Raw genomic sequence first — 26,989 nt, 5'->3', positions numbered from 1 at the left:
GCCCAGAAAAATGAACTTGCTGGAAGTCGGCTGCTGGCTGTCAGGGCCAGCCAATCAGGCGCCGGGGCACTTGGCCCACCTCTAGGGCTGGAGGGCCAGGGGCTGGCCCAGAAGGCCTGGACCCCGGAGAGCAGGGGAACAGAGGCGGGGTGGCGGGGGAGCCAGAGAGTGGGAGACACTGAGGTGGTGGGAAGGGAGAGCTGCCCAGGCTCAGGGCTCAGGGCCGCCACCTCTTGAGTCGTGGAGCCCCTGTCCTCGGGGCACTGTGGGCACACGGGGGCGTGGCCCTCAGCCTCCATACGGCCACTCAGCCATTTCTCATCCTCTTCTCCCTCCGTGCTCCCCTCCCCTTCCCCAGGTAACAAGGACTCTGGAGAAGTAGCTTCTAGAACTAACACAGACTTTTCTGTGGCAGGGACAGGGATACGTAACAATGAGATGTGGAGTCCCAGCTAGCATCCCCTTGCCTTGCCCCCTTTTACAGATGCGGAAGCTGAGGCTTAAGACGACTGACATGCCCACATCTTTTGGCTACTCTGGGACTTGAATCCAGATGGGCCTGAGGCCTGAGCTCTATTTCCTTCCTCTTCCCCAGTCTGGGCCAGCCTCTGAGCCTCTGCTCACGCCTCTCTGCCCTCACTCTCCTGACACACTGTCTGCAGCTGGGCCCACCTCCTCCCAACCACTGCCCCACAGACACACTCAGGGGTCCCTTCAGCCACCCAGAAAAGCCTTCTGCTTCAGGCCCAGGGCCTCGGAGCCACAGGAAACCCATAAAAACAAATACATTTGCATGAAAACCCAGGGGTCTGTGTCTGTCGCTAACAGCTTACTCAGCTTCCAGGACAGAGCTGCCAGAGGTGGGAGCAGCTTCCTGGGACAGACGTGTCCCGACAGCCAGGTCAGTACCATTCGGTGTTTATTTAGACACACGGATAAAAGAACCTGGCGGTTCAAACAGTTTGTGATCCTTTTTCATTTTTTTGTTCCTATATATATATATATATATATATATACGTGTGTGTGTGTGTGTGTGTATTTTTTTTTAAATCAACACATCACCAGTCCCCCATACGTTTCTTCTCTACTGAGCAATATATACAGCCCTATTATATATGTGTGTGTGTGTGTGTGTGTATATATTTTTTCAATAGATAACTACATTCAAGTAATGAAACACAGGATTTACAATTTCCCTCTGATGGCAGAGGAAAAGCAAATTCACACACAGTTCACAGAAGTACCGTAAGAGCCCAGTCAGACAGGAGCTGAGGCCCCTCTTGGGGGCCAGGCGGCAGCAGCAGCAGAAGCCAGACAATCACACTGTTGCTGATTGTGGGAGGCGGGCAGGTGCCGATGAATGGGGACACCGCCCAGCCTGCTCTGCCCAGGCTGTGTGAGCAGGCCATGCTGGCTGACCCAGGCTTCCCGGCTGGGGTGGGTTGGGGGGCATGTCTGGAAGCCTCACTTTTCCAGGAATCTCTCAAATTTGGGGTTCACGAAGGAGAAGCCAGCGAATGCTGTTTGGTCCATGGAGTCGATGAGGTTCTTGTCAGTGTAGGAGAGGCGTGCCTTCTCGTTCAGGAACTCCTGGTCAAAGTTGCTGTAGTCTCCAGGGGACTTCTGCGGGCAGAAGGAAGTGGCACATGAGCAGGACCCAAGGGGTGGCCCTCCAAAGGTCCCCAAGTTCCCAAGACTGCCTCCCACACACCTCAGAATCCCTGTGGTGCTGGGCTAGGCCAGAGTTGGCCTTATTAAGAACAGAAAGAGAGGCAAACCATAAGAGACTCAACTCTAGGTAACAAACTGAGGGTGCCTGGAGGGGAGGCGGGTGGGGGGCATGGAGTAACTGGGTGATGGGCATGAAGGAGGGCTCGTGATGTGAGGAGCACTGGCTGTTATATGCAACTGATGAATCACTAAACTCTACCCTGAAACTAATAATACACTATATGTTAACTAAGTTGCATTAAAAAAAAAAAAAAGAGAGAGAGAGTGAGAACAGAAAGGGAGTCTCTCCCAACAGCCAAAGAGGAGCCCAGCTGGACAGTTTATCATCCCCCCAAGGGGATGAAGGAAGCCAACAAAGAGCCCTGAGCCTGGATCAGGAGAGGTGGGCATCGTCCTGAACAGGGCTCTAGCAAACGACAGCCCATGAGCAAACCCCACCCACCACCTGTTTTTATAGGCCCCAAGAGCTTAAGAACAGATTTCACATTTTTAGTGCTTAGGGAAAAAAATCAAAAAGGAGATTAATATTTTAAGACATGTAAACACGAGATGAAACCCAAATTCCAGTGTCCGTAAATGAAGTTTTATTCATACAAAACTATACCAATCCGTTGACATATTTTCTACGGCTGCTTTATTGAGACCGTCTGGCCTGCAAAGCCTAAAATATGTACCATCAGACTGTTCCAGGAAAAGTTTGCCAACTCTCCGCTTCTAAGGATACAATGAAATGGGAATAGAAGAGATCTCAGGCCGGTGGCCTTTAGGCCAAACTAAGCAGGCAGGTACAATCATTTTGACTGGCATTGGGTTTTAATGGGATTTGAGCCAGTCATTTTAAAATTGGGCAATTTGATGTAAAAATCCAGATTTCTGGCTTCTTTGGAAAACGGGTAGCCTTGGGCCCATTTCCCGGCATGTGCACTCCTGGTGTGGAGGTCCCCTTGGACAGCTCGCCCTACGCCCCCAACCATTTCCCACGGACCCACACACCTGCCCTGTGCTTTCTGGTGCAGAGAAAGAAATCTACCCCTCTTTCTATCAAAAGCAAGAGACTGCGAGCAGACTGTGTGATTCTCCTCCAGCCAGCCTGGCCCAGTAATAAGGTGCCCGGCCCAGGAGGCCCCCGAATTTGAGCTCCCTGGAGCTGGGGAAGCTCTCCGGCCTCAAGGGACAATGCGGGGCACATTACACAAGCTGCCAGGGGGTCCTGACAGAGAGAAAGCCAGAGGGAAGAGCTGCGGTCAGAGAAGGGCCACGGAGTCCAACTCCTTATCTGAGAATTCTGGCCCCAACCTGCCTCTGCTCTCCTGCTGGCTCCTCTGTAGATCCCGGGCCTCTGTGGGAACATCCCTCCTCCGTCTGGAATGCCTCCCGGCTGCCCTCCCCCCCCCCACCCATATCCCCGCTTCTTCTCAGACCCACTCTGTTCTTTGCATCTGGGCTCCTGCTGACAGACTCCCCTGGTGACAACTGATCATGTGTGGTCTTGTGACAGTTCTTGCATTGTTGTCTTATATCATAAACCATCATCAGTGAGCAAGCTTCTTATCTCTCCGAGGAGCTGCAGCTCCTCTGGCTCTGCGCCTCCCGCTCTGTGCTTTGCACCCAAGAGGCACTCAGCATTTCCAAGATGTATTGGAAGATGGATTGGGTGAATGGAGGGAGGGAGAAGCCTTAACTCTGATTCCCAAAGCATAGTCCCCTGCATACAGCGCCATTAAAGAAGGTCTACTGAAGGGTGGCTGGACCTACAGTTCCCACTGTTTGTTGACTGACTGACTGACGGGGGGGTGGTGTGGTGGGAACACAAAGGCAGAGGCAGAGACAGAAGGTGCCGGGGCTGCCAAGGAAGCAGGCTTGCTGGAAGAATGGAGAGGAGGAAAACATGCAAGTGAAGAGAGAGGAGAGGCAGGGCCTGGAAGGCAGTGGAGGGCAACAGCAAGTGGGTGACCCCCACAGGAGTGGGATCACCTACCACTTTGGGCTTGAAGGGCGGCTCCATGGCCCGTTTCTCCAGCAGAGTCCAGTTGATGGTCTTGAAGAAGGGGTGGATTTTGATGTTCCCGTTCACTCCTAGCCTCTTGGTTGTATCCCTCTCAAGCAGCTGCAACCCAGCAGGGGCCCTGGTTAGCCCCGAGGACGTCAGGAAATCCAGAGCCCCAGCGAACCCCAAGCAGGCCCAGGGGTGTCCAGGCAGGTCTAGCCCAGCCCTGTAGCCCAGCCCAGGGCCTCTGGACCTGAGAGGGTCCTCTCTGGCCTGCTACCCTCCTGGGTCCCCCAGACATAACAGGCCATGCAGGAGGCCTGCCAGGACTTTCTGCCCTGGGCCCGTGACCAAAAGCAGTGGTGTTTACTGGGTGTTTAAGATCTGCCTGGCACAGACCCGAGCACCACATATTTATGTTCCCTTCCCCAAAACTCTGCGAGGCAGGTTCTCCCACAGCCTCCATTTGGCAGATAGGGAGACAGACTCAGAGTTCAGCTTCAGGTCTGTCTCCTGACCCTAAGCTCATGATCACTGTACCAGGCTGATTCGGTGCAGCGGACTCAGGAGCTCCTGGGAACGTGCAGAGCGAGCAATGCCCCCAGCGTGTTAGGACCAGAGCGTCAGTGAGGCTGCCATTCCAGAGACGAGGGTCTCCTGGCCTACCTATGACCCGCATGTCTGCTGGTCCCTGCCCCAGCCAGCCTGGCCCAGGGTCTCCCACCTTCTCCAGGATGTCCTTGGACTCCTTGGTGATCCAGCGGGGATAATGTGGTGTGTCCACACGGATGGACTCAAAGAGTTCGTCCTCATCGTCACCATGGAAGGGGGACTGACCGATGAGCATCTCGTAGAGGAGGACTCCAAAGGACCACCAGTCCACGGAGAATGAGTACTTCAGGCCCTGCAGGATCTGGGGCAGCAGAAGGGGGGCCGGAGCTGAGAGGAGCGCCCGAGCAGGAGGCCTGGCCAGGCTTCCTCATCCTCCCACCTGTGGCCCGGGACTGTCTCCCAACCCTGCTGACGCAAGGGATCGGACCGGGCTGGTGGCCGGGAGCACGCCCACTCACCTCAGGGGCGATATAGTCCGGGGTGCCGCAGAAGGTGCTGGCCCGTTTGTCCCCAAATATGTTCTCTTTGCACATCCCAAAGTCGGCAATCTTGATGTGGCCGTCCTGGTCCAGCATCACGTTGTCCAGCTTGAGGTCCCTGAGAGGGGGCAGGAAAGGGAGTCACCGGGGGCCAGTTCCCCTCCTCTCCTCCCAGCCGCCGTGCCTCCATTTCCAACCCTGTAAGCCTAGGACCTCCCCCAGGGAGGACGAGGGAACGAGGAAGAGAAAAGGAAGCCGAAGGAGAAAGAGGTGCTAAAAACAGGCGTTTCCTGCGAAACACCTGCTGGTGTGCCACGTGCTGGATACACACCACCTGACTTCCTAAAGCCCACACTGAAGCTCAGAGAGGCGACGTCACTCGCTCAGGGTCACCTAGCGGTCAGCCACGGATGTGGCCCTGGGCTCAGGTTTGCCTGACTCCATAAGGGCAGGGACCATGTCTGTTTTATACAGTTTGTGGTTTCAGTAGATAATAGATGCACATGGGGTACTAGAAAAGGGCAAACAGCAGAAGTCCATCTTCACTAACCTCGGTGACCAGGCCCGCCCCAGAGCGGTCCTAGGCACGGGCAAGCACACTACAGTTGCGGCTCCCCCCAGCATCTTGTCAAACCCGAGCCCCAACATTCGATCCACACTGTCCCGTGGGTTCCATTTCCCCTTGACAACGCATCTCGGCTTTGTCCCACATCAGTGCCCAGAGCTTAGCATCAGCCTTACTGATGGGGTCTGTACTCATCCACTGCGGGATGGGACTGTCATTTATTGGGCGAGAATTGATGGAAGCCGGCCCTACTGACGGCTCAGATGGGGCTTGGGAGCAAGATTGATTGCTCCCAGGAAGGGAGAAGGCGTCCCAGGCAGTTCCGCGCTCCCGCCAATGGCGCCAAGTATGGGCAACGAGCTCCCAGTCCCTGGCGCTGGGCCAGCCTCAGCAGAGGGGCCACAGGAATCCGAGCAATGGAGTAGGAGGCTTAGGCAAATACCCAACTAAAGCCTGACTCCGAGTGGAGACGGGGCCATGGCTGGGCTGGGCCTCACGCAGAGCATTTTGGAGGATACGATGGGGTTGGAGCTTTCCCTCCTAAAACCCCCCCATTCCCCGCCCCCCCGGCACCTGTAAATGATCCCTTTGCTGTGCAGAAACTGTAGTCCACAGACTATCTCGGCTGCATAAAACCTGGAGGACAGAGAGAGACAAAGTGTTCTGGGATTTCTGTGACCAGTTCCTGCTTCTCCCTGGGCCCCCATCCCTGCCCCCAGGGTCAGGAAATGCTGCAAATAACTCCATGGACAACCTGGGCCTGATTAAGCACATCTTGTATCAGGCAGGAACGGGCTGGCAAACAAGGCTAAAAAGAAAATGATGAAGGAAAAGCTCCAAATGAGACAACTCTCTGTCCTAAGAGTGTATACCTTTATACAGATGTACACACGTGCATACACACACAGAGACACACACACACACACAGCTGGGGGGTACATGCCAGGCTGGGGGCCACACACCAGGGGCCTGTGTTGTACAACATCACCATCTGCAAGGCTGCCCGGGCCCAGGCTACAGAGGGGACAGGACCCTGGAACGTCTGTGCTGTGCCACCAGCCACTCGCTCACCATCCATGGCTTCCCATATGCTGGGGACAGTCCCAGCTACCCCAAGTCCCCCAATCCCCAGCTCTAGCCCAGGCTGGCTTCTCCGGGGAGAGGGAAGAAGGAACAGATGGTAGACCAGCAGTGGGCTCCCCCCGCAACAGGGCCCTCACGTACGTGGCACGGTAGAGCTCGAAGCGGCCTTTGTCCTGGATGTGGTACATCAGGTCCCCCCCATTGAGGAACTCCATCACGAAGAACAGGTGGTCCTGCGGTGAGAAGAGGGGTGAACAGGGGCACGGTAAAGGGTAGAAGGCTGTCTACTGAGGGCCACCGGGGGCAAGCCCCAACAGGAAGTAGGGGACACCTCTGCCCCGGAGGACCCGGGGGCGCAGAGGACGTGGCCCTGCCCCGGGGGGCTGAGGGAGAGGCTGTGGCTCCAGAGGCAATAACAGTGGCAGAGCCGGGCACCTTGGTCTGGAACGTGCAGAAGAGGTGGGTGAGAAAGGGATTCTCCCAGGCGAGTGCCAGCACCCGCTTCTCCACCATGGTGCACTCCACATCATCATCAATCAGAACCACATCCTTCTTGAGGGCCTTGATAGCAAAGAACTCCTTTTTGCTCTTCAGCTCTGCGAGCAGCACCTGATGGGTAGGCAGGATGGTGAGCAGGAGAAAGCCAGGCCAAAGGGCCAGGGCACCACAACCCCACCCCATCAGGAAGAAGCCAGGTAGGGTGGGGATACAGGTGCCCTTGCTGGGCCCAGGTCCCTTGAGCTGCCCCAGGGCCCAACGACCCCTTACCTTTCCAAAGCTGCCTTTGCCCAGGACCTTGTGGAAGGTGAAGTTCTCAATGTTGCACCTGGTGCTGCCCTCCCAGATCTTGCCGTAGGTCCCGCTGTCTGCCCAAGAGATGGTGCTTTAGACTCAGGTCTCTATCTGCCGAGTCCCCTCCCTTAGGGCCAAGGGGTGGGGTGGGGTGAGGGGCCTCAGAGAAGAAAGGGCTCCCTCTCCAGGAGTGGTGCCTCCTGTCAGGTCTTGGCCACGGAGGGAGGTCAGGCCCCCATCTCGAGTCCTAGTGGGGAGTGGGGGCTTTCCTGGGGGAAATAGGCCCACCTTCACCTGGGACAATATCTCCAGAGACTCCTGGCTTCCTCTCAAAATTCTGGTAGATTCCAACAGTCTCTGTTTCTGATTTCCGGGAGGGTCTCTGGAGGAAGGGATAGAGGTTGGGGAGGCAGACAGTCAGTCATACCATCATCAGAACTCCCAGCCCAGAGGTAGGACCCCCACCATCCATAACTCTACTCTCAAAACCAATGGAGGCCAGCAGGGGCAAAGTCCAGGACCTCCAGGTAGTGCACGTGCGTGTGCATGGACACACACGCACACTTCCTGTGGCACAGGGACACCTTGATGGTCTCGAAGGCACCAATTACAAACAAAAGTTTTGTACACTGAGCCCCACCCTCCCAACCACTTACTCAATAGATTATTTGTGTTGCCTTCACTTGTAATTGATTCTAGAATTTTACCTTGAAGTTTTATGGCATTCCTCAAGCCCCACCCACACCTCTATAAACACTCCCCCCCGCCGCCCCGGCCCCCCGGCCAGGGTTCCATAGTGCCTGCCCACCTGGCTCACTTGGTTCAACGCCTCGGCCAAGAGCTTCTGGTTAATGCCGCAGAGGTTGGCCACCTTCTTCTGGCACTTATGGTGTACATTCATGCCACAGTCTGGGGGAAAGCAGACAGGGCCATCAGGGCCCCTGCCCAGGCAGGACCAGACAGGCCACCAGCAGGCTCCGGAAGAACCGTCCCCCTTCCCCCAGGCTCAGCCAAGGGCAGGGAGGAGGGGAGGAGAGAGTAGGAGGAAGCAGAGCTTTGGTGGGGTCTGCTGGGTTTCCCGTCTTTAGAAAAAAATGCATCTGAAGCACCATGAGCACTTCAAACTTTTCATTATTTAAAGAAGAAAAAACAAAAGCAGAAGCTATGAGACCTAATTCTAAACCCTTTAAAGAATGTCTAGGGACAACCTAGACAAGTCACTTTCCCTCTAGGAGGTCTCCTGTTTCCGCCTCGCTAAAGCCTGGGGAGGGGGCAGGGGTCTGCGAGGCATGTTTGCTGAGCACCTGCTAGTGTGCATCAGGCCTCAGCTGAACACCTTCTCTCTGCTTGCCCCTCACGGCTCTCTGGGCCCCACTCGACTCTGACCCTATCTTACCCATGAGGACACTGAGCTCGGAGGGGTGGGGCCTCCTGGTCACATAGCAGGTAACCGGGAGAGGCAGAGGTGGCGGGGCCAGTGGAGAGGGGCCACCGAGCCCCCCTCCTCCAGCCACGGAGCCACGGCTACATTAGTTAGTCGGAGTTTACGAGGTCTGGGTGGGTCGGCGCCAGCGGGGAGGGCCCTCCTGCCCTGCCCTAGCCCCCAGAGCTGGGGAGCACGCACCTTCACATTTTAATCCCTGCTTCACCAGCCCCCAGAGCAGGCTGCCACAGTGGTCACAGAAGGTGGGGCTCATGTAGTTGTAAACCTTGAATCGGTGCGGCATGTCAATGTTGAAACGTTCTTTCTGGAACTGGGGGGGGGTCACATGTTGAGGGTCACAGGCCAGCGTCAGCTCCTTCCTCAACCCCTAGCTCTCCCCCAACCCCATGCATGGCAAGCCCTAAAAGGGCTCCACTGGGGACTGGGCAATCCGGAAGTCCCAGGATGGACCAGGAAAAATGGGGAGAAGGGTGAGCTCCACAGGGAAAGGCTGGGGAGAGCCTGAATCCCTCCCAGGTGGCGAAGCCCCCCCCCGCAGGCGCCCCCTCCGGGCCCAGCCTCACTATTGTGTCCCGGCTGTTGGCTGCGGTGCCGGTGCACCGGCCGATGATCTTGTCGATGCATTTCTTGTGGATGGCCGCGTTGCATTCTTGAGGAGGCACAGGCCGGGGGGGGGGATGGGAAGGCAGCAGGAGGGGCAGGGCTATGAGCTGGTGCCGCTGGGCCAGTCCAGCCCTCCTCTACAAAGCCACTGTTCTCCCTGACCGCCCACCCCCTCACCCCACAGAGGCTGGGGCCCACAGCTTGCTTTTTCTCTCCTCCTGCCCGCCCTGGCAGGATGGGCCTGGAAAGAGTAGTGGCAGGGAGGACAGTCCAATCCGGAGGATCTCAGAGATTAGGGAAGGCTCAAGGGGGCCTAGCGGGCGGGGGGGGGGGGGGGCGGGGGGGGGGGGGGGGGGGGGGCGCAGCGGTGAGAGGCACGGAGTGTTGCTACAAGAGGACCACAGGCAGGACAGCAAATGGGTCCCAAGCTCTCTCTCATGCTCCAGCACGTGGGTTCACACACACACACACCCAACACAAAGACCCTGGGACATACGTACTGATGCATAATAACGACAGTGGGCTCTCTGCATAGAACTGTTACTATGTGCCTGTCACCTAAAATGCAGCTTTATACATTTTATCCCATTTGACCTTCATAATGGTTACTCTCCGTATTTTACTGAGACAGAGAGGTGAAGTCATTCTGTCTAAGGCCCTCCAGATAGGAAGTGGTGGAGCTGGAATTCGAACCCAGGCCATCTGGCTCCAGAGCCCGTGTTCAGAGCCACTGCCATGGTGTGTACATGTGTACCCGGACACACACGTACCCCCACAGAAGCATGCACGCAGCCAGGGGTGTACTGGAAAAGGTCGAACAGCCTGTCTGGGGGAAAAGAGCCACGATGGGTGGCATCGGCTGATTTCTGTGTACGCACCACACCAAGGCCCATTTCAGGCTACCAGGGTGACACTTCCAAACGTGAGGGGCAGGGAAGCGACGCAGGGAACTGGCTTCCGAGAGCCAGAGCAAAGCCCGCCTGTGCGCCCGCGGGACGTGGCTCTCGTATGGACACTCGGATGTGGGAATCTCCACACACACCCTCAAGCACACAGGGCGCCCCCGTCCAGGCACACAGTCCTAACACAGGGACACAGGGCGCTGGTGGGCACACGGGCGTGCAAACCAGGCCGAGGAGACACTTACGTCTGCATTTGTAGCCTTGCTTGTTGAGACCCCTGAAAGACAAATCCCCAGGCGAGGTCAGGGCTGGCTATGGGGCCCTCCCTACCCCCACCCCACCCTCAGCAGGCACAGCCAGCCCTCACCAAACAAAGTCTTTGCACACAGAACAGAAGGTGGGCTGTCTGAAGAAGGTGGCAATAAACTCGTGGTTCTTGATGTAGTGGATTTTGGCCTGTTTGATGGCTCCACGGCGGTTCATTGTTGGGAACTTGGCCTCGTCTTCACCACGCATAGACTGTTTGCAATCTGGGGACCGTGGAGACACGAGAGGTCAGTCCCAGCTCCAGGAAGGACAACATTCCTGGAGTCCCTCCCAGGGTGGCTCCGGGTAGACTGTTGATAGGGACTGCTTCTCTAAGCTTCCGCCCTGGCTCTAGCCTCTGAACCTACGTCCTCAGCCCAGGGAGGGTCTTACCTACATCTTCCAGGAAATACTGCACAGACATCAACACCTTGGCCTGGGGTTGCAGGTCCAGCTGCAGGGGTGAGGGTTGGGGGAGGGGGGCATAAATGAGGGCAGGCTCCAGCCAAGCTGGACTCAGAACCTGCCCCCATGGTTGGTCCCCCAAGCCCAAGGGAGTCCTGGCAGCCTAGCCAGACACCTGTCTGCCCAGTGTGGGCACGGCCCCGCCCTTGAGCCCCGCCCCCACCCCCGACCCAGGGGTATTATTACATTTGGGGAAGTGAAAGGATCCAGCCCACACCCAGCCCGGCCACATGGCCCAGGAACAGAGTGGGAAGGGAAACTCCCCACCACCTCCCCTGGCTGACCCCTTGACAAGGATCTTAGAATAGAGCCCCCCCACAGCAGACACACAGACACATGCATGCTGACACCCCCGCGCTGGTGCTCTCTGTGGAGGGGGCTCTGCATGCCCAGTCTCCTTACACAGTTCTGAAGGCAGGACCTTCACCGCTCCCAGGACCCACGCCTGGTGCCTGACATTGTCCCTTGGTAGAGTGCACAGAGAGTGCCGCAAATATCTCTGCCTGACCGGCCAAGGGTTGGTACAGCCCTGGGTCAACTTCTCTCCTGGCCTGGCCCCTTCACGCCTCCCTGGAGGCTGACCAGAGTCCCTGAGGGTCTAGGATCTTTTCCCATGGGGATACCTTGGCTGCAGGAGCCCACATGTAACCCCAGGGGGCAAGAGACGCCCTGGCCATGCAGACATCCTGTGGCCATGAGGGACACGGGGCCACGTGCGCGTGTGGAGGCCAGGCTCCCCAGCAGGTGAGTGGTGGCCCTCGGCCTTCTCCTTCTCCTGTCTTCTCACCGTCGAAGACACATAACTATGCTGCCTCATGCCTGCCTGCACCTGGAATATCAGTGAAGGTTCCAAACAGAACTTGCAACACTGGGTGCCTCTGAGAGGGGCCTGGTGCCTGGGCGGGGGGTGGCCAGGACATCCCCCTACGTACATTTTGAAATGTCTTACCATGTGCCTATCCTGCTTCTATGAAACTAAAAGGGAAAAAAGTAGTCACAGTGGCGAGGGTGGCTCTCTTCAGCACCTACCATGTGCCCAGCGCTCCAGTAAGCCCTTGGCATCCAGTGGCTCATTTCCCCTGAACAACTGACCCTGAGGTAGGGTCTTTTCCTAGCTTCTCTTACGGGTTCACACACAGGCTCAGAGGGGCTGGGATCCGATCAATCGCAGAGCTGGTCTCAGCTGCGCAGCCACTCAGGAGGCCAGACAGGGCCTGCGCACATGCGTGCACCACCGCGGCCCATGCACCCTCACCCACGCCCGCGCACATGTACGTGCACCACTGCGGCCCATGTGCCCACCCCCCACACACACACACGTGCACCGCTGCGGCCTGTGCACCCACACCCCACACACGCGTGTGCGCTGCTGCAGTCCATGTGCCCACACCCCACACACACACGCGTGTTCGCCGCTGCAGCACGTGTGCCCACGCCCCCCCACACACACCTGCACCGCTGCAGCCCATGTGCTCACGCCCCACACACATGCGTGTTCGCCACTGCAGCCCATGTGCCCACGCCCCCCACACACACGTGTTCGTCGCTGCAGCCCGTGTGCCGTGTTTGCTGCTGCAGCCTGTGTGCCCACGCCCCCCACACACGCGTGTTCACCGCTGCAGCCCACGTGCCCACGCCCCCCACACACACCTGCGCCGCTGCAGCCCGTGTGCCCACGCCCCACACACACACGTGTTCGCCGCTGCAGCCCATGTGCCCACGCCCCACACACACACCTGCGCCGCTGCAGCCCGCGCGCCCTCACCCAGAACTCGGCCTTGCCATTGTTCTTCTTGCAGCGCTCTGCCAGCACCGACACGCCCACCGTCACCTCGGACACCGGCTCCTCGGCTGCCCGCATCAGCACGATCTGGATGACACGGCCCTCGTAGATGTGGGCATCGAATGTGGACTTCCACTCGGGATACATGGTGGGCTTCTTCTGCACCAGCGTCTTCCCGCGCTCTGCAACATGGCCAGGCAAAGGTCTGTCTGGGGCCCGTCTGTCCCACCCTCCCCCGACTCCCTACAGCCTTCAGCCCCGGGAGTCGGCCTGGCTCCCCACCCCACCCCGCCCTGAGGGCCCTCCTGAGGCTATTTCCACTCCTCAGCCTTCACAGCTGCGCTCTGCTCACCTCTCCAGCCTCGTGTCATCTCTAACACCCCAGAACACGGAACTGTCAGCAGCTCCTCGAGGATGTCCCACTAGGCCCCACCTAGGTTCTGCTGCTCCCTGGTCCTGTGACCCTCGTCCTTTGGTCCCACTTAGCTGTCACCTCCCCTAGTGCACTCACTCAGTGAGCACACACCGAGGCCCCTCATGCCAGCCACGGTGCTGGAGGTGAGGAACCCAGCAGAAAGAGAAGTTAAAACCAGTGCCTGTCCCCCGAGAGCCCAGTCCAGGACAGAGACACGAGCCCATTAATCCCTCAAGTAAACATTAAATCACAGCTGGGATGAGACTGAAGAAGGGCAGGGCCAGGGTTCTAGACCTGGTCTGGGTCATGGTCAGCTGGTGTGCCCCAGCCTAAGGGTCAGGGAATTCTTCCTGGAGGAAAGGACAGCTCAGCTATGACCTAAGGGATGAGTCAGGGGTCAGCAGGTGAGGGCAAAAGCCAGAAGGAATGGTGGGAGATACTTACCTCTTCCAAGAAGACCTCCCTGACCCCAGCTCTGGGCTTCCCTAGCACAGGACTCAATGTCTGGCTCCCACACCTGCCCACCTGACCGTGAGCCCCATGAGGGCAAGGCCAAGTCAGCCCTGGAGCATGGCAGTGTCCTCAGGGCCCAGCACAGAGTCTGACACAGATGGACATGAGGAAATTGTTGGGTGAAACCACCAGTGGGGGGAGGGAGCCAGTGCTGGAGGCTCTATGGGCACTCAGTGGCCTCTACCTACAGTCCTGCATCCATAGCGGGGCTGGGCAGGGAGAGGAGCGTGAAGAAGAGAAGGATCCCTCAGAAGTTCTAGGGGAACAAAGCACGGGTCCTCCAGGGCCTCCTGCTGGGCCCCAATTCCCAGTCCTACCTGTGCTGAGCGCCTCTTTCATCTTCACGGCACAGAAGGGCTGGCTGGCCTCATCGGTGGGCTGCAGGGAGCCCAGCTCATAGGAGGTGAAGGCGATGCGCAGGAACGGTGCCATGTTGGGGCCTGCAGTGGGGCTGCCAAGACAGAAGGGGTGAAGCCAGGCAGCGAGGGACAGCCTTGGGAGGTGCTCAGGTGACCCCAGGGGCTCTCACCGCATTGAGTTTGGCTCCCATGGTGTGCTGACAAGACACTAGTGCTAGCTACCATTGGGAAACCTGAGAAGTTTTCCAGAAGTCTGGATCTGTGGCATCCCTGGTAAGACTGCTGGCTGTGACGTCAAGCCCACCGGGCAGAAGCTGGCTGGTACGGCCCCCTTTGTTGAGTACCTGCCAGTCTACTCCAGGCCAGGGGCCCCCTTTCAACTCCTCTCCAAAACTTACCTGGGCCCTGGAGGCGGGTGAGTCTGTGACCCCGGGTCATTTATTTGGGGGCTCATTTAAGGCCTCCTTTAATGCCCCACCGCGGTGCACTACCCTGGGCGAGGTACCCAGCATGTGCCGGCCAAGACGGGCAGGACAGTAACCCTACCTCCCTGCACCCTGCTCCTTGCAGCCCTTCTTGGTTTCAAAGTTTGCTCATAACTAGTCAGGCAGACCGACAGGGCCAAGATGACCATCCCCACTTTTCAGAATGAGAAACTGAAAGCCCGAGGCTGAGCCAAAGCCTAAAGCCGAGATTCCACTCACAAAACACCCACTCCAGGGGCTCCTAGGTGGCTCAGTCGTTAAGCGTCTGCCTTCAGCTCAGGTCATGATCCCGGTGTCCTGGGATCGAGTCCCGCATCGGGCTCCCTGCTCAGCAGGAAGCCTGCTTCTCCCTCTCCCACTCCCCCTGCTTGTATTCCCTCTCTAGCTGTGTCTCTCTCTGTCAAATAAATAAATAAAATCTTAAAAAAACAAAAAACAGACAAACAAAAAAAACAAAGCACCCACTCCATTCAGGGAGCAGGGCAGTGAAAGGGCCCAGCCACATCCCTCACCTTCTGAACCTGAGCCCCTTGGGGGCAGGTGCCTCTCACCTACAGAGGCTGCCTGCATTCTCAAACTAATTTTTTTCCAAACATAAAACTATTTTAAAGTTGAACATATACTTTGTTTTTTAGACTGCACAGGTCAGCCCCGCGTTCCCCTATTCCTCGCTGTTCCTCAGATCAAGGCTCACTAGAGAAGGCGACCCTGAGGGTCTTCTGGGTTGTCCTTCCTGGAGGATGGTCACATGCGCAAGCCCACGGGTACACATGCACACTGGCTCTGGGCCGCACACATGAGGACCCTCGGTAAGTGTGGTTGAACGAACACTCACGCACACGCACACGGGTGTGTGCTCGCTCCTTCCCGAGCAGAAGCCAGCACGGCGGCAGTCTCACACACGCACCCCCAGCCCCCCCACATACATGTGCACACGCAGCAGCCCCCCAACCCCTGGGATGGCTCCCCCAGCTCCTCCACAAAGCAGCCGGAGGAATAGCGGGCTCTGCTGTTCCCAGCCTAGATGAGCTCACAGGAAACCCTGACCTCAGCCTGCAGCCCAGCCCAGGGGCCCCACCAGCCCTCCGTGGCCAGCAGCCAGAGGAGAGGGGAGGGGCCGGGCGAGGCAGACCCCACCGTGTCTCCGGCCCAGGCCTGGCTCCGCCTCAGCGGGAGCAAGAGGGGGTGTGTAAGCTCACATGGGAGCCCAGGTCCCAAAGCCTTCAGCCTAAGACCAGCCAAGCCAGCTACCATGACCTCTTGGTAGGCAGGGGGGAGGAGCTGGCTGTGGGCGGCTGCTAGCTCCTCCCTGGGCTCGAGCACATGGTGTGCATGAGATGGTGTGTATGAAGGTGTGCACACGTGTGCCTGCAAGGACGTGTGAGTGGGGGGCACGTGGGGGGCACTGAGCTAACGTGGAAGACAAGGGCAAGTTGCACGGGCCTGGCTGGCTGGGTGTAGGAGTCGGGGTGAGTGTCCCAAACTTTCAGGCCAAAAAGGACACCGTGCCCCTCCTGCCACCCTGCTGGGCCTGGGGTTCCAAGGTACGGAGTTCTCCCTGGGGGTTCCAGAATGATCAGCAGGGCCCCTGCACAACACACACTTGCCACAAGTTTGAATCCACAATCCCAGGGCCTGACCCCAGCAGACATGGCTGGGCCTCGTGCTTCCCAAAAGGATAACCTTGAGACCCAGGTGGGGCACTAATGGGCTCTCTGAATGTCTCAGAGGATGAGGGCTGAGGGGGCAGGCAGGGAAAAAGGAGCAATAGTCGCGTGCAGGGGACCTGAGCTCCTGGGACAGAGGGGGTCAGGGTAGCCCAGGCGGCAAAATGACCTGGTCATTTTGGCCAAGTGGTCAAGCTGCCTCCCCAAGGCCTCCCCCTGGGGCCCAGTCCAGGTGGTCCTCGGACTCCATGACCCCTCCCACCTCTAGGTCGCCCAGCAAGAGCTGTCTGTGAGGACCACCCCGGGGCTGCATGGAGGAGACGGAATCAGAGAAGCCCCGGGAATGGGAGGCAGAGCCCAGCCCCGCAGGCTGCCAGTCAGACCTGCCCTCTGGCTCTTGCTGATCCGAGCAGCTGCTGCTCAGTTAGAAGCCACTGGAAGGAAACCACAACCACAGCAAGCCCCAGCTCTGGCCCCAAACCTGTACAGCCAGGCCGCAGTGCCATGAGGAGGGGCACCCAGGTGTTCCGTGGGCTGCCCTGGGGCTACTTGGCAGTGACCCCTGGGTTAGGTCACCCGGCCCCAACTTCCTAGACTAAAACTAGAGCGCAGGCCCTCCACCCAACTGCCCTGCCCAGACCCCAGGAGGGAGACAGACACCATGAGCCGGCGTCTTCTTCCCTCACCACGTGACCCTGGGAGAGGTGTCGGGCCCTGCACACCGAGTGCCCCCCCTGCACAGCAGAGCCTGCGTTGCCCATCTACCTTGCAGAGAGTCTGAACACTGGTGGGGAAACCAGGGAGTGAAGAAACGGCACAAAAGCAGGGTGCGCCGATTATTTATAGCCCCCATGCAAATAGGCCCAGGCCCACAGGCCCCAAAGGGAGGCCACTGGCTCAGCCTCATGCTGTTCTGCAGGGCCACAGAGGGGGCAAGGGCACACCTCCCACGGGCCTCCAAAGGGACCAACTGAGGCCAGCCAGCCCTTTCCCAGCCACCAGTGGGCTCTGGATCTCTACCACCCTGCTTCTCCAGAGGCAGCCCTACGAAGCAGGGAGGACCAGACAGAGTCAGAGGATCTGGGGGTGAGTCTCAGCACCCCCACTTACAAGAAGGATCATCCTTCCCTGAGGCCAACACATACCAGATTAACCTCATCATGGCATTAGCTCACTTCATCCCTGTGCTGGTTCTGGAAGTGGGTATTTTACTGATGAGTAAACAGGTGCAGAGAGGCTAAGTGACTTGCCCAAGGTCACACAGCCAGGAAGTGGTAGAAGGATTTGAATCCAGGCCTGCCTGATGTTGCAACCAATGTTCTTTCCAGTATGCCATGCCAGAAAGAATTGATGAAGGGAAAGAGGGAGCAAAGGTAGAGACAGAGAAACATGCCAGGAGCAACACACACAAACACAGGACAGAGGAACCAAGGAGAGGGGTAAGGGCACTGATCTCCTGGTGCTCAACCAGAGTCTGTTCACCCAAACCCCTGTGGGCTGGTCCTAGGCCTGACCTTGAGGACCTCCTCCTTCTCTGTACGAGGGTGATACTAACCCCTGAACTGCTCTCTTCCCTCCAGTCCCAGCCCCCAGGGCCAGCCTCTACTGCTCAAAACCTAGGGAAGCCTTGGCTGTTCTAGATTCCAGTCCCAGGGCATGAGGGCCACTGACTCTGCCCCACCCCCTGCCCCGCCCTAGACGAGCCACCCAGAGGTAAGGAAAGGTAGTGCTGGGCCGGACGAGAGCAGGCAGGTCACCTCCTCCAGGGCAATGGAAACCTGTTCCCAGGCAGCTCAGGGCAAGTTGGACACGGCCAACCTTGAGGTGGCCAGAGTGAACCTGATGGTTGGAGCTCCCAGGGAGCAGAGGACAAGTGTGCATGTTGCGTATCTCCACATGTATGCACGTGAGTGTGTTCCAGCAAAGGGGGTGGGGTAGGAGACGTAGCCTGAGGGGTGCCAACAGGAACAGAAATGTATTTCCCAATTTTTCTACAGCAATCATGGTAATTTGTTTGATAATAGTTTTATAAATGGTGAAAAATAAAACCCAACAAGTCAAAATGTATCCAAGAGATGGGCCTTTAGAGACTAACATGCACATCTCCTCTTCACAGGGAGGTGGGAACCAAGGGCAAGGTCCTTCGGTGAGAGTCTCCAGGCCCCAGACCCCACCTGGTCCCCTTGACCCCAGCCCTCCCCTGGCATGGGACTCTCCTTACAGGCCACAGGGTGGGACAGAGGAGCAAAGCGGGGCCCTGAGAAGACAGACCTGGCCAGGCTCTCGGGGAATGTGGGCAAATGTGGAGGGGGGCTCTCCGAGAAAGTCTGCTGGAGCAGGCTGAGGTCAAGCAAAGCAAGCCAGCCGGCAAAGCTGAGGCACCTGCTGGGTCTGCTCTTCCATGAACAGACCCTTGGGGGCGGAAGATGCGCCCCTCCCATGCAACCTTTTCTCACACATACCTGCCCAACCTTGGGGCCAGCCCTTGCCGCCTGCCCGTGGAAGGCACCACCTGCTGCCTGTCAAGGCTGGCTGGAGAGGGCAGCATCACCAGGGGGGAGTTCAATATCCAGCCCCCATGGGCCTTGAAGGGTGAATGAAGGAGGGCGGACACATGAGGCCCAGAGAGTGGCAGGGAAGGAGAGTGAGAGGCAGTGTGATCGATAGGAGGGGGCTGGGCTGGCTCTGGCAGCGCTGCAACAGGGCAAGGGAGCCGGGCTTGACAGGGAGGCTGGCCTCCCCAGATGGCCTTCCAGACGGAAGCAAGTCAAGGAGGCCACAGGGGTTTCCCAACCCAGGAAATGGGCTCAGCAAGAAGAGCAGGAGGTGGGGGAGGGGAAGGGCTAGCAAGGCCCTTCTAATGCCCTTCCACCGGAGCCTGTGCCCCAGCCTCCCTATGCCCAGCCCTGTCCTGGGAGGAGGCCCAACTATGGTCTCAGGTCATGGCCAAGTCCCAGAGCAGGGGATGCTCCCGACACCTGCTCCTCCCCAGAACTAGCCCCTCATCCCCTTGCCATGCTCCTTCTTGCCCCCACCCTCATACCACACAGACCAACCCACTGCAGTGAACTCTCCTCCTTTTCTCCAGTGACCCCCTCCCAGTTGCTACCACTCCTGGTCCCTCCCCAGCCCGTGGAAACTCCCGGGCTCCCCCTGCCCTTGGAGAAAGCCCAGACCTCAGTCTGGCCTTGGCCTGCTCTCCACCTTGGACCTCACCTCTGGCTGCTCTGTGAACTCCTGTCTCTTTCAAGCCCCTCTTTCTGCATATGCTGTTCCCTCAGCCAGCGTGTCCTGCATAATTCCTATATATCCTTTCAGACAGTGCTAAAGGCCATCCCTGGGGAATCGTTCCTCCCTCCCCCAGGAAGCCGGCTGCTCCCCCACCTCATGTTAACCTCTCCCCCCGCAGGTACCCTCTGCAGTTGCCTGGGAAGCTCATGCTGAGGACCCGGGTCTGTTCTCTGGACACGGTCTCTGTCCCCGGCTCAGGCTTCTCAGCCCTGGCCGCACATCTGAATGCCCTGAGGAGACATTCAAAAATCCTACTGCTGGGCTGGCCCAGCCCACTGGGATCCAGTGGGAATCACAGGTAAGGCCTGGGCAGCACGAATGAAGCCTCTGCACTCACAAAAGGCGGGGGGGGCGCGACACCCTGAACCAGTGAAGGACTCGGGTCCTCTTCCCAGGAAAACACGCGCTGGTGGCAACATAACTCCGCACACGATGGGCTGGGGGGCTGTAAGTCCCGAAGGCCCCGCCGGCAGGCACCACAGTGACAAGATGCACAGGGCCATGGGACTCACAGCTCGTTGGGGGACAGTCACATAAACGTGTAACTAGAGGGCGACATGAGTGCTGCTCAGGCAGTAAGTACAAGGAAGGGAGTGAGAGGAGCTGGGGTGCAGTGGGGACCAGGATGCGCTCCAATCTGACAGGCATGCAGGGGTGCAGCTGGCCCACCTGGCCAGAGGGGCTGGAAGAGTCCGAGGGCAGGACTTGGGACCAGCTGTCACGGGCTCACATTCACTCCTGCCGGCACGCGGAGCCAGGGGCAGGGAGGACAGGCCCTCTTGGCGGCAGAGTCCACACCAGGCCCAGGCCTTGAGTCACTCAGCTAGTCCTAGGACTGGGGAAGCCCCGGGGTCAGCCGCAGGGAGGGCTCCAGGTACCCCCGAGGGAGGAACGAAGGCCCCTTCATGGTAGGACTGAGGACAAGGGGGCCTCTGTGAGGAGCTGGGGTGGGGGGTACATGGGGGCCTCTCCCAGAATAACCACACATGTGCACACACACGGGCACACCCACCAGCCCAAACACACAGTCACACATGGGGAACCCTGTTTGCAGCTGGACACGCGCGCATACGGTTAAAACCACAGGCACATACGCACGCCTACAATGACTCAGTGACACACACTAAGAAACACCGCCCCCCCCACGTTGACAGACATTCAGGCCCACGCAGGCCACCCAGGACTCTGACACCCTCACGCATTCCCCACCACAGGGAGATCCAGCTGCACACGGCACACCATGAGCACAAGGTACACAAGGAAGAGATGCTCCAGGCCGATGCGGGCACAAACGCAGGAGCCTGGAAGGACCCACACACATCTGACTAGGCGCTGGTACCAGGGAGGTCCAGATGGAGCTTTTTCTAGCACAGCCCTTGGGGGTAATGGCTAAGGAGGGAAGGGCAGCCGTCGGCCGGCTGGGCCTCCCTGCTGAGGGAGGCAGAGAGAGTCCCTCCTGGCCCAGAGCAAAGTCCAAAGTGCACAAGGGAAGGAGGGGGCCAGTCAGGCAGATAGCTGGGCAGGCCTCCCCACCCACCTGTCTGAGGGGACAGCAGAGGCCAAGGACAAGGCTAGGGGTCACAGGTGGCGGTCACAGGCCTGGTACACAGGAGAAGGGGAGGGCGTACACCTGCTGCGGGTAGGACAGCCATGCCAAGCACCCCACACACGACCTCTATTGAGCTCCAGACTCACTGGGCAGAACCTAACAAAGAGAGATGGAGCAATTCACCCAAAACCACAAAGCCGATGGGGCAGCCCCAGGGGGAGGCAGAGAGGGACCCTCCAGTTCTAAACCTGGAACTGGCCACCTGCCTCCTATGGGGTGAGGGCAATGGTGTGTGCTTGGCCATGGGAATGGCTTCTCCGCCAGCCTCCCCAGAGGGCAGCCCCAAGTCTGCTCCTCCACCCTGTCCCTCTGTACCCGTGGTTCTCCCCACGGTTGACATTCATCTTTGCTCGGGAAAAGGTGAGATGGCCACTGAAGACTTTTGCCGTCCGTCCCCACAAGGTGAGCAGGACCCAGATCACACCTCCCCACTCTAGGGACGGGAGAGAGGCACAGCCAGGGTGTGCCATCCCACGGCAGGCGGTAAACACGGGAACTTCGGAGTGGGGGTCTGGGTGTGGGCTGGACAGGTCTAGTTCAGACCCGATCTGCCTTCGGTGCCCGGAGAACTTGGCCAAGGTGCTCTGGCATCCTCGGCTGTAAAAGGGAATGATCTTGCCCTGCCTAGGTGGTTGGTCTGAGTGCAAGACCAGCATCCTTATTGCCACCGCTGTCCTCTTTCCTGGCCCTCTCCCCACCTGCCCCACTGCCCACTTCCAGTCATCCTGTCACCACAGGTACCCCCAAACTTCCTTGGATCAGTGGGTAAAGGGGCACTCTCAAGCCTCCTGCCCTGCAGTGGCCCTGCCCTGGACTGCTGCTCTGGGAAGAGACGGGGCTGGGCAAAGGCAGCTCAAGACCCTCGGCCGACCCTGGGCTGGCTGCCGTCTCTCTCAGGGCCCCAGTCTCCCTGTCTTAACAATGGAGACCCCAAAGCTTTCTCCAGCCCCGGTACTGGCAGCCCCTGCAATCCTCTTATCTCCCCCCACCCCCGCCCTGGCCCCACATCAAGCAGACAGCTGATCCAGCCATCGGCTGTGCCTGTTTACCCAACAAGCCGGTGACATGACCCAAAGCTTCCGGTGCTGTTTTGAAAACAGTGGCTCAGCCACCACAAACCTGCCCTCCTGGACACCTCGGCAGGGACCTTCAAGGGACAACCATCCCAGCCCTGTGTCCAGGGCCTCTCGAACTTCTCTACCAAACACCCACAGAACCCCGTCCTCCCCAGCCCAGGCTTGCCTGCTACCTCTTAACTCTCAGGTCTCCGCTTTCGGCCCAGGCCCGCCAACTCCAGGCCTACCTGTGGGCCCCCCTGCCTCCCCAGACTCATTAGGCTCTAGAGGCACTCAAACACATGTGAAGCAGGCCTCCTGGTGTTCCCCAAGCAAGTGCCACCTCATCTGCTAGCGGGGCCAGACGCCGTGGAGGTGGGGGGAGGGTAGGACGCTTCTTCCCCACGCGGTACCGCCCTCAGTCCTGTCCTGAAGTTGTCTCTTCTCGTCTCTCCACCACTGCCCTCAACCTGTCCCCATCACCCTCCCCAGGATCTGCACGCACCTGCTTTCCTTCCTCTGATCCAGCCCCACAGCCCCTCTGCCCCAGGGACTAAAGCAGATCTCTCGTCACTCGCTTTCCAATAAGCCCAGACGCCTCTCCTGGGGCTGACCCACGCAAGCTGCTCCCGTTACCTCCCTGACCTCCTCGGCCACTGCCCTCCCCTCACTCCTCTGCCCCAGCCACAGTGACCCCTTTCAGTTCCCTGAGCAGCCGGGTTCCTTCCTGCTTAGGAGCCTCTGCACTTGCTGTTCCGTCTTCCTGCCCCTCCCCTGAAACACAGGCTGGCTCCTTATCATTCAGGTCTCAAATGGAAACTCCCTGATATGCCCATTGCACAGATGAGGCCACAGAGGCTCAAAACAGTCCAGTCGCTGGCTCAAGGGTACACAGCCAGTAAATATCAAGTGAGAATTCGAACCCAGGTCTGTCTGACACCTGCAGAGGTCTTGCTCCTCAATCTCCAGCATGCCCTCACTCACACTTCTAGCCCAAGGCCCCTGCCCCTCTCCCTCCCTCCAGTCTCCTGGCCCTTACCTACTCTACCACCATCATTATCACACCAACACCCGAGGCCCCCAGCCTCTTGGCCCTGGAAAGCAAAGGGCCTCCCCCTCCCTGGGCTGACCCTCTGCATGTCCCCAGGAAGGCAGGTCCCTGCCCACCAGCTGCCAGGTGTCAAGGACGTATGTAGGGATATGTGTGCAGGGGGAATTTCTAGCCCTGGATATCCACCCCCTTCCCAGTTCACAGGCAGACTCCAGGGGTCCGAAGGGTAGGCAGGCTGGCAGGAGGGCTCACCATCCACCCCTCACCGCCAGCCTCAACTTCTCCAAGCCCAGCGTCCTGCAGGGGACCATGGTGGGGGAAGGGGCCCAGGGGAGGCCTGAGGGGGCAGCAAGCAGCTGCCTTTCTCTTCCCTGCATCCATTTGTCATGAGATCTATTTTTCTCCCTTTGAAAGGGAGTGAGGGGGCTGGGCTGCTGAGTGGGCACAGCTGCTCCACCCCGGAGCTCCTCTCCTCAGAGGACATGGATAGAACACTCCCCGCCCTGCAGGACTGCCCCTGGGAGGCAGATGTAAGGGGGGAATGAGGGAGCCTGAGACCTGGCTTCTTAGCCGGGCTGTGCGGCCACCTGGCCCTGTGACACTGGGCGGGTGTCCAGGTCTTCAGACAATAATAACCCCATCATCAAGACCACTTGCTGTTTTTGGGGGATAGTTACCACAAACCGAGTGCTAAGTGCTTTACATAACTACAGTTTCTACTCTTTAAACACTAATAAAGCGCCAGGCACGAAGCTAGCTGCTTTGCATACATTATCTGTAGTTTCCGGCACCAGCCCGTGAAGATGGATGCTATCGTTGTCTCATCTGTCAGAGAAGAAAAATGAGGCACCAGGCACCAAAGCCACTTGCCCAGGTTCATTCATACGGCTGCTCGGAGCTGCCCGATGCCAGAGACGCAACCCAGCAGATGCCAAGTCACACAAGGCGGCTGCGCCTGCCAGAGTTAGTGCTCTGAGCCTCAGGGTAGAGCTCGGAGGGAAGGAGGAGCTGGGGTTCTAGGGGCCGCAGGGGAGGTCGTGGCCTCAGCCCCCGAGCCCTCTCCTTGGGCCTCCGGCAAGGCCTAGTCAGCCCGGGCAGTGGGAAGCCTGGTCAGTCAGCCTAACCCACTGGCCAGGCGCTGCTCCCCTCACAGGCAAGGCCAGGGCGGGGCAGGCCACAGACAGAGGGCTGGTCAGTCCCACTCTGAAACCACTTCCTGGGCAGCCCAGGGGAAGTGAGCCTCCGGAAACACCTCGGATGGACAGGCCTCTCCCTGGGCCCAGGCCTTGGAAAATGCACACACCGCTCTGGGAGAAGCATCCTGCTTGCCTCCCGGTTGCCAGAGCCCAGTAACTCTGCTTCCGCCAGGCATGGATGCTACGGGGGACAGCGGGGCTAACTGGACCCCCATCCACCTGCGAGCACCTTGGCCCCATGACCACAGGCAGCCCACTTCCTCCTCTGTGGCGGCAGCCACAAACAGTGTTGGCACAGCTCACATGGTCCCTCCCCCTCATCCCCAACTCCCCCACACCGAGTCCTGGTCAGTCTGGGGTCTGGCCCAGGTGAGCAGGATGGCTGGTGAACGCCTGGGCAGAGCCCACCTCCCCATGTGGTCCAGCCCCCTGGCGCACCTGTGGTCACCGCCACACCTCAAACCTCACCCTCAGTGCCAGACGCAGGCTGGCTTGTGACCCTGACCTAGGACCCCCCACTTCCTGACCCAGAATGGGCCGTGTGGTGTGTGTGGGCAGGCCTCTGTGTACAAGGATGACTGGGTGAGCATCTGTGTGCGTGTTTGAGCGTGCCTGTGGGTGAGTGCATGTGAAAAGCTGTGGACGTGTGTGTGCATGTGCGGTGTGTGTGTGTGTGTGTGGGCACTCACGGCTTTGCGGGCATGGGTGCCGAATGCAGTTCAGTCTCTATGTCCTTGTGTGAGCATACCTAGGTCTGCGCGGGCGAGGTAAGTGATGTTTGAGCTTTGAAAGTGGGCTGGCTCCACGACTAGCTGGTTGAACGTCTTAGGGAATGAGGCTCCGTGCTGGGAGAGGGTGGCCCCCTGACCTCAGGCAGCAGAGGCCCTCAGCCAGCCACGGACATGTTACCTCCTGCCCTCTAGGTTTGATGGTAAGTTGAATAAACAGCAGACCCAGTGATGACCCTGCCTTTGTTCAGCGCCCACTCCCATCCCAGGAGCCAGGACCCTGACCTCCTGCTCCCCCGCCCCCCAGACTTAAGCTCTGAGAACTCAGCCCCCACTGGTCCATTCACACCCCTCCCCAAACTTGTAGGTGCCCAACAGCCAGTAGGGAGGGGAGTGGGGGCTGATCAGGGAGGCCTCCTGGAGGAAAGACCACCTTGGCTATCCCTCCCCACCATCACTCCCTAGGTTCCAGGTGCCCTTAGCAACGCCATCACACCCCCAGAACCTTGTCCACTGGACTTTGGACACTCAATGGATAACTCACAGGACTGTTTTCACTGCACTGGGGGCTGAAGGAGGCAAGTCTGGCCCCAAAGGAAGGAATCTCTAGTTTTATAAGGGGCCTGAGAGATTACAGCCTTCCCTAGTATTCCAACTCACCCAGAATCTGGGGGTTGGGGAGGGGGATTTTTGAGTCTCTCCTCCACCCCAGAGAGGCTGGGGAAATGAGGGAACTGGGGTGTGGAAGAGAGTGCAGGAAACCTCTGTCCATTCTCAGCTTGCCCAGGGCAACCATCAGGCCCCCTGTGTGATGATGATGAAGACAGCCTGAGGCCAAGCCAAGGGGCCACAGAAAAGCTGATGTATCCCCCCTCAACCCTTGGCACATACACCACCATCTTTCTAACTAACCAGCAAAGTGGCACCACTCCTCACCCCAAACTGCTGGCGGGCCCAGGCCTCTGAGCTCCAAGGCAGGGAGCCCTCATAGGCCAGGCGTAGTGCTGCCCCCTCCGGGCACCCAGGCCCCACACCCAGCCCGAGGACTCTGTGAGACCCTCCCCCCACCCAACCCAGCCCCCACCCCGGCAGAAGGGGAGGAGCCCAAAGAGGAGGGCCACCCCATGCACAACTGTCCATATGTCCATCTGTCTAGGAGGATCTGGTCTTACCTGGGGCTCCTGGCTCCCCCCTGCCCTCAGTCCTGGAGCCTGCTGCAGCCACCACCAGAAGTAGGCCTGTAGCCCTCACCTGGGCCAGTTCCAGGCAGACCTGCAGGAACGAGAGGAAGCAGCTGAGGTGGGAGCCCAAACAGGCTCTCCCCATCAGCTGGCCCGGTCTGGCTCAGAGACCTCGGCCTCTTTGGACTCGGCTTTCTCTTCTGTGGAAATGGGGTGTTGGGCCCAACTTTTCCAAGGCACCGGCTATGTGTCCTCTCCATGCTAGGGGCTGGATCACTGTGTCTCAGACGCCGGAGCATTTCCAGACTACAGACATACCAAGAAAGCGCTTCCTAATCTTCCTGTCTGCAAGAGGTCGCCCTGTGACTTAGGAGACCTCGTGGCAGCGGTGTCCACTGCTCTGTGGTCTAGGACAATGTCTCTGAGCCTCTGTTTGTCTTATCTTCAAAATGAGGAGACTACATCTCCCCAGGTAGTTCTGAGGCCCCAGTGACGTGGCCTGAGAGCCCCTGTGCTGGACTCACACTGGGAGGACCGAATGAACAGGGACACTTTCTCATTCCTTGTTTCGCACCTCCTAGTCCAGGTGACGCTCCCATTAATATTGGGCCCGTTATATAGCTGAAAAAACTGAGGCTCAGAGAGACCCTGGAAGGAAGGAATGGCAAAGGCAGCAAGGTATCCCGG

The 26,989-nt window shown here is 58.8% G+C and overlaps 1 protein-coding gene across 4 annotated transcripts in view; it reads right to left on the bottom strand.

Moving 5' to 3' along the window:
• Positions 1-902: 902 nt before the first annotated feature.
• The window catches only part of PRKCD (protein kinase C delta), a 29,025-nt gene continuing 2,938 nt past the window's right edge, over positions 903-26,989 (bottom strand). Inside the window, exons 2-19 of one of the 4 annotated variants that reach the window (XM_025884871.2) lie at positions 26,294-26,393; positions 13,998-14,131; positions 12,735-12,934; positions 10,898-10,958; positions 10,566-10,728; positions 10,444-10,475; positions 9,257-9,342; positions 8,874-9,003; positions 8,058-8,158; positions 7,538-7,631; positions 7,226-7,323; positions 6,893-7,066; positions 6,599-6,690; positions 5,948-6,010; positions 4,789-4,927; positions 4,443-4,631; positions 3,710-3,838; positions 903-1,623 (exon numbers count right to left, since the gene is read on the bottom strand). In XM_025884871.2, coding sequence (XP_025740656.1) covers positions 1,465-1,623; positions 3,710-3,838; positions 4,443-4,631; positions 4,789-4,927; positions 5,948-6,010; positions 6,599-6,690; positions 6,893-7,066; positions 7,226-7,323; positions 7,538-7,631; positions 8,058-8,158; positions 8,874-9,003; positions 9,257-9,342; positions 10,444-10,475; positions 10,566-10,728; positions 10,898-10,958; positions 12,735-12,934; positions 13,998-14,112 — 2,025 coding nt within the window. In that variant the 5' untranslated portion in view covers positions 14,113-14,131; positions 26,294-26,393 and the 3' untranslated portion in view covers positions 903-1,464. The remainder of the gene's footprint in view (positions 1,624-3,709; positions 3,839-4,442; positions 4,632-4,788; positions 4,928-5,947; positions 6,011-6,598; positions 6,691-6,892; positions 7,067-7,225; positions 7,324-7,537; positions 7,632-8,057; positions 8,159-8,873; positions 9,004-9,256; positions 9,343-10,443; positions 10,476-10,565; positions 10,729-10,897; positions 10,959-12,734; positions 12,935-13,997; positions 14,132-26,293; positions 26,394-26,989) is intronic. The other 3 variants (XM_025884872.2, XM_025884873.2, XM_073901362.1) reach the window with 3 other exon arrangements.

This window comes from Callorhinus ursinus, unplaced genomic scaffold, assembly GCF_003265705.2.
Source record: "Callorhinus ursinus isolate GAN/ISIS: 27379988/994484 unplaced genomic scaffold, GSC_fseal_2.0 scaffold15, whole genome shotgun sequence".
Classification (NCBI taxonomy): domain Eukaryota; kingdom Metazoa; phylum Chordata; class Mammalia; order Carnivora; family Otariidae; genus Callorhinus; species Callorhinus ursinus.
This window is presented reverse-complemented; position numbering and strand designations above follow the sequence as displayed.